General features: G+C 40.9%; 1 protein-coding gene across 3 annotated transcripts in view; it reads left to right on the top strand.

Moving 5' to 3' along the window:
- The window catches only part of ALCAM (activated leukocyte cell adhesion molecule), a 150,947-nt gene that overhangs the window by 107,396 nt on the left and 31,459 nt on the right, over positions 1–12,092 (top strand). For all 3 annotated transcript variants that reach the window (XM_067546186.1, XM_067546185.1, XM_067546187.1), the window contains exons 2-3: positions 4,249–4,349; positions 8,607–8,826. In XM_067546186.1, the coding sequence (XP_067402287.1) occupies positions 4,249–4,349; positions 8,607–8,826 (321 nt within the window). The remainder of the gene's footprint in view (positions 1–4,248; positions 4,350–8,606; positions 8,827–12,092) is intronic.

Raw genomic sequence — 12,092 nt, forward strand, 5'->3', positions numbered from 1 at the left:
CTGAGTACTATGCAGTTGTTGTTTTAGCCAAAATATCTTGACTGTATTCATGATCTCAAAACATCTTACATTTTAAAATGAATGCAAAGGATATAGTTCTGTTTAAAATTCCTCACAAAAGTTGTTACCCTTGGATGCTTTAAAGAGGGATTTTGATGTAGAAACACTCAATGCTTTAAACGGGGGCGGTGGGACCTAAAACCATAGAGCCACCTTTCACATGCTTTCCATAATTCCTGTTGTTATCCCCTTTGATGTCTATCAGCTATATCTGTTTTAAAAACCTGACATTTTTGTCTGCTCCTCCAGCATGACCTGTAGCGAAGTCATCATCTTGCTGAATTTGTGAAATTGTAATCACTGGAGTCTGTATTTTTATTAGGGCTATGCAAGTGCTAGTGCTCATGCAAGGAACTAGGGGAGTAATTGCCTCCCATCCCTTTAACCTTTGTGTGGGTTAACCAGCCCTTGGGTGCTGTCACACGGCCATTTGCTCCTCCTGGGAGCAGGTGGGTGGCGAGGGACGAGGAATAGCACTTTGCCATTCCCTCATGCCAGCCAGTGCAGCCAGACCAAACCAAAGCATGGTATCATAGAGGGGGAAAAAACTGAGCTAGGAGACAATTAGGTTTGCTTAAATCTATTTGTAATGATTCAGACAAAGTAGGCTAAGTAAGCACTTTTGAGCTAGATTTGAATTTCGGTTATACAGGTATAACTCCACTCCAGGTATCCGGTGGAGATACTCCCAACTTGCACAAACAGATGAGATCAGAATTTATCAGCTGTGTTATTTTAAAATGTTCATGCCACTGTGTGAGCCCCCACTTAAAGGATATGCTTCAGTTATTATTTGGGGGTCCATGCATGGCTGCAAAGGGGTGTTTAAGTAGTACCTAGTGTGGCTATAAAAGGGCTCCTTACAGTACTCCCTGCGCATCCTGCTTGCTCTTGCTCCCTCCAATGGGTGAAGAGGTGGCAGGGCCTTTGCCTGACCTTCATACCACACCACACCAGGCTACGGAGCAATTTGCTGCATACCTGGATAGATTTTTTTTTTTTCCTGCTCTTTAAGTAAACTGGAAAGTATGCTAAGTGCTCTGGGAAAATGGTAAGAGTGATTTTAATACTGCAGAGTGTCATTTCATTCAATTCAGTAGTTTTTCCTCTCCCTCCCCATGCAGCTTACAAATACATCCAATAGCAGCACAGAAGAGAAACTTCAAAATGTCTTTTTCATAATATAGTTTTCTAAAATAGTTCTGCAGAGATTTCTCTAATTCCTCTTCTGAGGCTTTGTAGTGATTTTGCTAGTTTGGATTGTAGAATTCTTTTATGCATCCTGGATTTCTTGCTGTGGAATTGGGGAGGGGGGAGCAATTTTACAGAAGGGCCTCTTGTATTTTGTGTAATTGTAGTTTGTCTATGTTTAAACACCTTTGTCTGTTTTGTTGCACACAGTTGTCTAGAAAACTAGATATTTTGAGTTTAGGTAGAATTTGCTGTACGAGAAGATTGCCTTCGTTTTCAAACTATCTTATTTTAGCTATCTCAAGGGAAAATGGTATGTGGATGATTTTGTCTGAAATCAGAAGCCAAACTTTCATTTTAGCAGACCATTCATTGATTACATACTCTCCATAAGCATTTTCAGTCACACTCCCAAAGCTCCTGAAGCTGTTTGTTGAGTGTTTGGTTGTCTACACTTGTTACCTTAGCAACTTATGGAGGTTGATATAATTGTCTGAGAGTGAAGAAAAAGGAACAACAATTAGAGTCCCACAGGGATATTTTTTTTAATGATGGCACTAAGTATACATTAGCAGAAAAAGCAAATCTCCTTCTTTTCTATCTGGTGTAAAATGCTGTCATGTCTAATAATTTAGAATGTCTATGTTTGACTTGCACATTCATTAGTTTATATACCGAATAGTTTGCTTCTTATTTACATAAGAGCAAGGCTCTTTTGTTTCTTTTTATTCAGGAGGAAAAGAATTTAAAGGGGAATTTTCTTGCTGTTTAACACAAACTAAGATTAGATTTATAAATAGAAAATTGAAACTCATCATCACTCTACCCACTCCAAACAATTCTTTAGATCAGAATAAGGGGAATCCCAGGTTTTTTCCGCCCTTTTCCACTTTTGATTATTATTTCCAACAATATTTCTGGATGCATTTAATATTGGTCTTGATGTTTGTAAATTTAATAGACATTAACTTTTTTGTAACTTTTAAGTTTACATTTCTTTAGCACCATCTAGTGGACTAAATGCTCCCTCTCTTAATTTAGAAAACAGCACTTGGATTTAATCAGACTCTGTGTAGCAGATTACAGCACTGTCCAAGAAAACTGGGTTTTTTTTTATTTTAAAATATGACCAATATATTTAAATTGAGTATGTGACTGATCATATAACAGAAATAGATGATTAGCAACAGCTAGGTTAAAAAGGAGTGCCGTTAAGCTAGAGCTCTTAGGGCATGAACAAATGTAATAGTCTATTATATTTATCTGACCCCCAGGCTCTCAATCCTAGCCTGTCTCTTCTACCTGTTGTCTTGCCTTTTACATTGTAAGCATTTTGGAGAAGGGATTTTCACGTAAAGTATGTTTATATAGCACCGATGAGTTGGGGAATCTGTACAGCTTTTAAATTCTGTTTGATATTGAGGGGGGCACTTTGTATATCTCTGTCAGACTGCGGACTCCATATTGAATGGGTTAGTTTGCCTTCACCATTGTCCTTTTACCTCCATGTTGGACAGAAATTCCATGGGGGAGAAGCACAGGGCTAACAATAAAGGGTCATTAACTTAAATGCTCTCCCATTGAAATAGAAGCACCCTAGAAATTAGGCTCAGTCTTGCACAGAAGAACTGGTCCTGCCAGGTGGGCTGGTAACTCAGCAACTGATCAACAGGTAGGGGATTTTGATCACCTGCTGAGGCTGTTAAGGGAGTCACCTGATAAGATGGCTAGAAGTTATGAAGGAAAGGTATCTCAGCAGTCATTTTACAGAGAGACATTAATAAAAGAGCAGAGATTCCATATCCTGGTTGAGATTGCAGGTGGACAGTGGGAAGAGGATGGGATATTGGACAACATTGAGTATTCTGGCCTACCTGTGAAGAACTCTTCAGAGTGGTGAGGAAACAGTGCCAGGGAAAATGCATATCAGTGTGTGTATTATTTTATCTAGAGCCGTGTGTGTCCGTATGCTAAGTAAAGAGAATATTGTGTCTAGAACCCTATGCTAAGTAAAGAGAATATTGTGTCTAGAACCCTATGCAAGTTTTGTCTGTGTGTCTGTTGGCTTTCACTATAAACCAGAAGGCACGCGTCTCTGGCAGGATTCTGGAGAATATGAAAGGGCTGCTGAGGCGGCTTGGGAGAGAAGACGTTAGTTTCAGGGCCAAGGCAATCAGTTCAGGCATGTCCCTGCTGCGATGAGGGGTGTCAGACGTGAGGTATGAACCTGGAGTGTGTGTGTCCAGAGGCCCAAAGCCAGGAAGAATACCTAAACTCTGCTCAGTCCCAGCAAGCTAAAGGCATTTGGGATTCAGCATTGGGATCCCCTCCAAGCAGTCTGGTGAGTGTCCAGCGAGGGAGCTCAAACACATCTGTGACAAACTCCTATCACAATGTGGCCTAATCTGACTATGGCTTTTGGAAGTCACCACAACATAATGGTTCAGTACTAGCAACGGTAGTAATAATAAACTCTGAAGTACTTAGACAAAATCCTCATTTAAAAACAGTAGGAGTCTGCGTGTGTGTAATATCCTGGGACTGACACAGCTACATCTGTACTGCATAATACAAAAGTTTTGAGTTTATTTTGATTCTAAGCTGTCCTTATTTTGATATTGTATTGCAACATACGTCCTGCAGGCAGAACTGGCAGAGTTTTCAGATGGCAAAGATAAACATGTTCATTTTTAGGGTGACAGTGTTTGATACAATGTAGCAGCCAGTGGTCATCTAGCTGAAAGGGGGAAGTTCTGTTCTCAGAGTCCACATAGTTTTAATTAACTGCAGTAAGAAACATGAGTGGATAAAGGCCATGAATATTTACGTACACATATTTAATGTACTGAATCCTATTTTGTTAAAAACATTTAAGGATGAATCCCTATGCTAGAAAATAACTCTGTGTAAAACAGCTTCTCTTTTAACCTTAAATCAGCTAGTAACTAGCACCTTAGAATTCCAGTCAAACACTCACCATTCCTTTCTCTCTCACAGGCCTTGGACTGTACACAGTAAATGCAATATATGGAGATACCATTGTTATGCCTTGTCCTCAGGAAGTACCTGATGATCTGATGTTTGGAAAATGGAAATATGTGAGTAAAGCTTACCTGGAACTTAATTATTGCCAGTATGAGTAGATTTTTTTTTTTTTTTTTTTTTGGTGAATAAAAGTGCAGATTCAAATTTACATAATTCCACTATTCTGCTGTCAAGTATAGTTAAAGATAGGTAGAATTAGTCTGAAATGTGCAAGAGAAATAATTATTAGAATTAGGGCATTCTGTCAAGCCACATTATATATCTGGCATGTTGCCTAACTCTTATTAGTTTGAAAAAGCCATCCTTATGCATTTGAATCTTCCTAAAGCAGGAAATGTTTTATCCTCATGGAAAGGATCCCCAACTTGACAGCTACTCCATGCTGTTTCATGCTTCACTGCATTTTTTGCATGCTGCGGAGTGCAAAGTGAGCCTTACTGGAAACCCTGGTTCTGTTTCTCTGTGCAGCTAATGGCATGCGGAGAATATGGCAGAGGGGCAGTAGAAGAAAGCAAAAACTGCCCTGACTCACTCAATCGATTTGCTTTGGAAACACCACAGAATGCACAGTGAACTTCACTGTTATTAGTAGACTCCAGTTTGTCATTCCTGTCACACACCAGTATAAGCTTAAAAAAAATAAACAGCACGAAAGAGTACATAGCACTACTGAAACTGTATGCAGTAAGTAATGAATATGGATGGGCAAAACCAGTTATGATAAAAATTATCCCCCTTCACTTCTCTCTAACTGAAGTCAAAATTAACATTTTCCATACCTCTGAAAAGCCTGTTTAAGCATCTCCCCTGATTATGATCTCCATTCTCAAAGCTGTCCCTTCACCCCCCAAAACCAAAACGTTACCTGCATTGGCAGGTGTTTTAAGCAGTGGAGGTCTCGTTTGTTAAGGGCTAACTTGGTGCCCAGATCTCCCACTCTTGCAGGGAATTTCTACTTCCAAGTTTTGCCTGCTCCTCATTAAACCAGTTCTCTCTCCTTTTGGTTGTGGCTAAATGGTCCGTCCTTATGCAACACCTCTGCCACCTTAAAATTTAAAAGGACTTGGAGTGCACTGCAAGTATTGTGAAATTGCAGATGGTCCATACAAGATCCCATCATTTCCATGAGGTTAACCATTCTTGGGGAGAAAGAAAGGTGAGATCTCAGGAGCTCCAGAATTTTCAAAGCCACCTTTGCATTTTGGGATGTAAATTGCAGAGTCCTGTGGAGCATGTTTGCTTAGCAGGGAAAGTTAAAATACTTCAAATAAGCATATAAAAGATGGCCAGACTATATTTTGTTGAAAATTCCTTCCTTCCTTCTGGGCTTTTTTTCTAGAAAGGCAGTTGCTGCACTTGGTGAACTTGCAAAACTATTTTGAGAGAGAGATCAGGCTCTCACCCCTGCCACACACCTTTATTTCACCAGGAATAGTTACTAATCCATAGTGAAGAAAAAAAATTAGAAGTTGCAAATTGCTTTAGATCGGTCACACCTTTCGCAGACAACCAGCACCAAGGGTCCAGGGAGGAGGTAACATTCTTCTCCAAGTGCTTGCTCATGTCCATTCCATGTAGGTGTGTGCGGGCTGTGTGCACAGTCGCCAGAAGATTTTTCCCTTAGTGATATCCGTAGGGTCGACTCTGGAGCCCCTTGTAGTGGCGCCTTCAGGGCGACACCCCCCCTCCCCCAACCTCCTCAGTTCCTTCTTCTCAATTTCTGGAACGTCCATCTGCTCTCTTGCTCAGCAAGCACTTTCTCTTGTAGTTCTCCTGTAGTTAGTTGTAAATAGTTAAATAGTCTTAATAGTTGTAGTTTTAGTAGAGTTAAATAGGGCCCTGGTTATTGGGGTCAGGTTGTTTCCTCCCAGGGGACGGGGCATGCCTCGATCTCCTGGCCCGTTCCCAGTGGCAATCCCCGTACCACCTGCCTTAAGTGCTTAGGCAAGACTCATAAAAGGGATCGTTGTAAAATTGGTAGAGATTTTTGCTTGAGGACAAAGGAGAGAAGCCAGAGACTAAAATTCAGTTTGATGGAGGAGGCTCTCCAACCAACAGCGAGCACAGTGGAACTGACACCCAGTACGTCTGCATTGGTGAGGCGCGCACTGAGTAAAGACACTGGGGCCAGAGACCGTCGGCACCATCATGGGTCACTGCCACCGAAGGATACTTTGCAGACCTGGCACTAATCCCCTTCCCTGTTCCTCGCAAGAAGCAGAGGAAGACGGACAGGAAGGGCTCGCCACTGCCCCAGACAGCAGGGCAAGGAGGCTCATGTGGAGTGGGCCACTCAAGTACCGCTTCCACTGCGATACCATCAACTCCTGCCTGGGAAAGTGTCTCTGGACTCCCCACCTAGGGAGATGGATGAAAAGAACTTGCAGCTCTCCTCCATGCCAGAAGCTTTTGAAACAGCCAGGGACCTGTTGGAGGTCATGACACTGCCATCCCCTCCCAGAGGTGCAAGTGCTCCGGACACCACACCTTTGCAGCACTCTATGCCATTACTGAAAAAGTCAGAGATGATGCAGCCATTGGTTGAGCAGTGCTACCGTCTGTAGTTGAACTCCAACCCCTCCTCCTTTAGAACTGCTTGGGAATCACCTACTTGGAATTGACATGAGCAAGCACTGGAAGAAGAAAGACATTTAGTAACCTTCTGTAACTGTTATTCTTTGAGATGTGTTGCTTATTTCCATTCCAAGACCCACCTGCCTATCACAGTCAGAAGGAACTGAAGAGGTGGGGGATCAGCAGTGCCCTGTCTAGGACGCCATGAAGGTGCAACTCTAGGGGGCTTCAGAGCCAACTCTATGGATACTACTAGGGGAAAAGCCTTCTGGCAACTGTGCGCATGGCAAATGCACACACCCACTTGGAATAGACATGATCAACGCATCTTGAAGAACAAAATTTATAGAAGTTTAGTAACATTCTTATGTGCATGGTAATTTGTACAGCAGTAACTGTGTAAGGTGTTTAACACGCTGAGTGGAATCAAAATATATTCCATATAACCTCTTTCTCCCCGGCCTCCTAGCATGTCAGTGATTTTCTGATTGTTTTTCGTCTTTTGTAAGACCTTTTCATTTCATTGGAAGCAAGTACACCCGTATCAATTTCTGGGCATGTCATAGACTTCTTAGTTTCTAGACTGAGAGGAGATTTCACTTTCTACAGTAATACTCTAGGAGTAGCCCTTCCAGATTCCTGGTAGGCACTTTGAAACACTCGGAGAAGAGCCTGTATCCAGAGAATCCACCTGAGATTTTACATAGACTTTGGTGCATACTGAGGCAGAACTTTTGTGAGTTTAATTTGTGATGTGTGAATATTCATGCGTTGCAGGTAGGAACAATAAAGCTCACATGCACTGTGCTATCAATTCTTGGCACTTTGATTTAAGGAGATCCCAGTTTCCTGGGACACAACAAAGAAGACTACTCTTCATGTTTTTATGTAAAAGAGGGGAAGGGGAAACAAATCTTGCAAAAGAGAGCCTGCAATTCTGCATCTTATGAATATTAATCTTCTGTATGGCAGCTCCATGTAAAGTTCTCCTTTGATATTTTCCATTTTTGATAGCAACTGCATACTGATTAAAGTAAAGAGGATGTCTAGAAACTAGATTGCAGGGTATCCTGAAACACACAAATAACCTTTTATTGTAGGTATAGTCCCATGCTTAGAGGCTTATGGGTGCTTTAACCAAAAAAAAAAAAAAAAAGTCTTAAAAACTAATTTAGAATAAAATAAGCAGTTTTGCCTGATTAAATCCCAGGTTGGACAATGTCTGTACATCCCTGACAAGCAATACAACAGACTAAAAAAGAAACTGAAGTCTTGAGCTTAGCCTTGGATGCCTCTGATGTTTCATGTACCCTTTGGTATGTGGAAATGCAGCGAATTCCACAGCCACCCGCCTTTGACAGAGAAGGTCCTGCCTCATACCATGTCAAGATTGTACCATGGGAGGGTAATCAGTTCCAGTGCAGCCAGTCTAGCACCCAGTATGCCACATAGCATGACAGACTGTCCTTCAAATGACAGATCTTATCATAACTCTTTGTACTTCTATAACATAGGCTCAGCTGATTGTACTGCAACTGGAAAATAGCCGCTCCTCTACCCCCCCCCCCCCTGCAAAAAATCAAAACAAAAAACCTAATCCCATGAATTTTGTCTATTGGCATCATTTTAAGATGTATATTGGCTGCATAGCAGGCACCCATTGCAGATCTTGAAGCACTTCTAAATAAGTATCTGTGTTTATGCAAAATAAGACCTTTATTTTTATTTTATTTTAGGAAATGGCAAACGACTCTCCAGTATTTATTGCCTTCAGATCATCAACAAAAAAAAGTGTACAATATGATGACGTTCCAGAATACAAAGACAGATTGAGTCTCTCAGAAAATTATACCTTATCCATCAAAAATGCAAGGATCAGTGATGAAAAAAGATTTGTATGTATGCTAGTAACAGAGGACAACGTGTTTGAAGAGCCTACACTAGTCAAGGTGTTCAGTAAGTAACAACTAGCATAACTACTAATATGGATCTTCAGTTAGGGAAATGCTGTTAAAAGAAAGATGAAAGCAAAAAGTGGAAAAAATATTAAGCTGAATCAATAACTAACATTAGCAGTTTTCTGCAATAAAAAAGCTTATTCTGTCTGTAGTATCTGTATCACAGGACTCTTTGTAGTCTTAGTGTGGATATGCATTCTAAGTGTCGGCTCCGAACAAGAAGAATTTCAGGGCTTGATAATGAATTAATTGTATGCACAGGCATATTTTTGCCCATTAAAATGAAAAATGAAAAAATAAGGCTGATGAGAAAATTTTCATTTACTTTGTAATTGAACTTTTCAGAGGGTGGGGAGTGTTAAATGATTTGTTGGAAATGTTTGATGATAGTATGTGAGTTTAAAGAAATATATTTAAATATCCTCAAGAAGATAACAAAACTTAAAATAAAAACCGGATACTAGCCCAAACTCATTTTTTTCCCTTCTTGAAATATCAACAACAAAGGTGTATTAGTGTTATGATTTAAGGCTTGGCACCATGAACATTTAGTATTGAACATATCTGGCTAAGATTTTTGAAAGTGACTAGTGATTTTGGGTTGCTAAATTTTTCAGAATCCAGGATTTTCACAGACCAGTTGCATGGCAATTTTTGAAATTCCGGCGTCTTTAGGATTTCTGATGTAAAACACCTAAAAATTGAGACAGTCAGCATGACTAGTCATTACTGAAAATCTTGTTTCCTACTGTGAATAGACTCTCAGACAACAATGGGTTTCTCTTCCATCCCCAACCTTAACATTTTCTTTTGCTTCCTTGCGTTTGTACACTCAAGATGTGTGCAGGTTTAAACAAAGTTTACATAAGCAACACTGTTGTCAGAAAATTCAAAAGTTAACAATATAAAAAAGATTACATTTTGGCTCAAAGAAAATACATAATTCACCAAATTTACTGACAATTGTATAACTCAAGCAGGGAGAAAGCGTGAGGGATTCTTCAATGTTATTGTCCTGGTATCTTAGCACAATGTCAGTGTCATAATCAGTTTGAAGGGAAATGAGGAGTCAACAATAATTCACTTCCCTTGTTTCACTTTGATGTTTGACTGAAAGAACAATTAAATTAATGGCAGGAGGGATAAGTGTGCAGAGTGCTTGAAATGAAGTGATGAAGAATTATCATGGTTATTTATCGTGAAGGGGTAAATATGTAAATGAGACTGCATTATAGAGTGGTTACCGAGTGGTTGATTTACTCTATATAGTTCTACTTCAAAGGACTACACAACGTTAGTTCAGCCATGCTGCACAGCCTATACCTTTTATGGTATTCATTAATTAAGCTTACATTTAGCAAGGAAAATAAGAATAGAAAAAGTTGTATGTGTAATGTGGCTGAGTTAACATTACAAGAAATCCCTTTACTTCAGAATTTTCTGGGGGTTTTTTTGTTTTTATTTGTTTGTTTTTTTAGTGGGTGGGGGTGATTTCACAACTTTAACGTTCTGTTAACACATTTTAGCATTTTAATTTCCCTGATTGGTTTATATTAAGGAAAAACTTAGAGTTTCTGGGAAGCTGCATACGTTTAGCCAGTAGAGTTTCTAAATTTTTTTGAACCACAGAAATGGCCTAACTGCAGTTGTATGAATCCTGAATAACCAAAGTTCTTGATTATCTGAAACTCCGATATGCCCCTTGAGGTTTCACTGAAGCTCAGTTTCAGTGGAGCTTGTTACATCCTTAGTCCTGAGTTAATCAGCTGGCGCAGCTAACAAGGTGTATTGGCTCCTTGCACAGATAACACCTGCTAATAACACTCATTGGATTATTCAGGTAACAACCTTGGCCAGCTTTCCTGGTGGATCTTTTCAGTATCTTCATCTGGATGTAGATGGTCAGAAATTCCAAAGCATACCGGCTCCACATACATTAGCTACTATCTCCTCGCACAGCTATTTGGACTGTACAGCTAGCAAGCTGAATTAATGTGCTTACAGAGCTGTAAAGGTGCTATTCTAAGCCCCGGCAGGCAGAGATAAGCAGTTTGCTGAAGTTACAAGCCCCACAAACTTATGCTCTGATGCTATTAAACTCTTGAGCTTAAAATTTCCTTCTGCTTCAGGAGATGTTCATAAATGCCTGGCATCCAATAAGTGTATGTACAGTAAATTAATCTGCTTGCACAGGTGCAGGCCTGTTGCAGTTGGGAGTGGGCACTACTTCATCCTCAGCTGCAACGGCCTCTGTGGGTATGTCCACCTTCAGTGCTTAATTTGCAATGAAAGAAGTGCCGGGGCTTAAGCAATTGTTTTACTTTTGTAACTGATGCATCAGGCTCAGAAGTACTGGGGCTGTGAACTGCCAAGCCTAGAGGTGCCAGGTCTTGGCCCTGGCACAAATTCAGCACTGTCTACACTGCAGTTACATATCCGCCGCTGGGCCAGCTGACTTGGGCTGTGGTGGCTGTTTCATTGCGGGGTAGACATTGCAGCTCAGGCTTCAGCCCAAGCTCTGGGACTCTCCCACCTCGCAGGGTCCTAGAAACCAGGCTCCAGTCCGAGCCCAGATGTCTACACTGTAGTTAAACAGCCTTTTAGCCTGAGCCCAAGTCAGCTGGCAGGAATTTAACTGTCGTGTAGACAGATCCTGAGTGGGAAGGGAGCGCTCTAAGCAGTTCCTCTGTGCCTTCTCCACTGCATCTGCTCAGCAGCACCTGCTTTAGCTGCCTCCCACCTCCTCACATTTGGGTGGACAGAGCACTTGCTCTGGCTCACTAGCTGCTCCCCTTCGAGGTAGTGAATACCCTCGGTAACCCTAAAGGGAGCTGGATAGATGGTCCTTTCTGAACTCCGAGAGGGGAGAGCTCAACAAAGGGTGGCTAGCCCTCCTTAAAAGGCAATCATGGGGAAAAGACACAGAAAGAAAGGGAAAAGAAAAATACAGCAAACTTCAAATTTGTTCAGTTTATCGGATGGTTGGCAAAACGATATAAAAACTATCATTTTTGTTTATGGGATCTGTCTGCATGGAATGAGGGCGGTTTAGCAGACCTGATTGTGATTCAGGTGATGGGCATGAAAACTTATTGTTCTGCAAGTATGTTTGGAAAATGGGTTAATCTGTGTTTATGTGGTTTTTGAAACAATGTTGACACTTCTAAAATACATTCTGTTCTGTTTATTGCTTGAAAACATGAGGCTTTTTGAGCCTAGGGTTTTTGGTGCATGGCTTTGGTATTTTATTTGCCACAGGCAAGT

The sequence above is a fragment of the Emydura macquarii genome, unplaced genomic scaffold (genome assembly GCF_026122565.2).
Source record: "Emydura macquarii macquarii isolate MOO-44397 ecotype Brisbane River unplaced genomic scaffold, CSIRO-AGI_Emac_v2 contig_1119, whole genome shotgun sequence".
Taxonomy (NCBI): domain Eukaryota; kingdom Metazoa; phylum Chordata; order Testudines; family Chelidae; genus Emydura; species Emydura macquarii.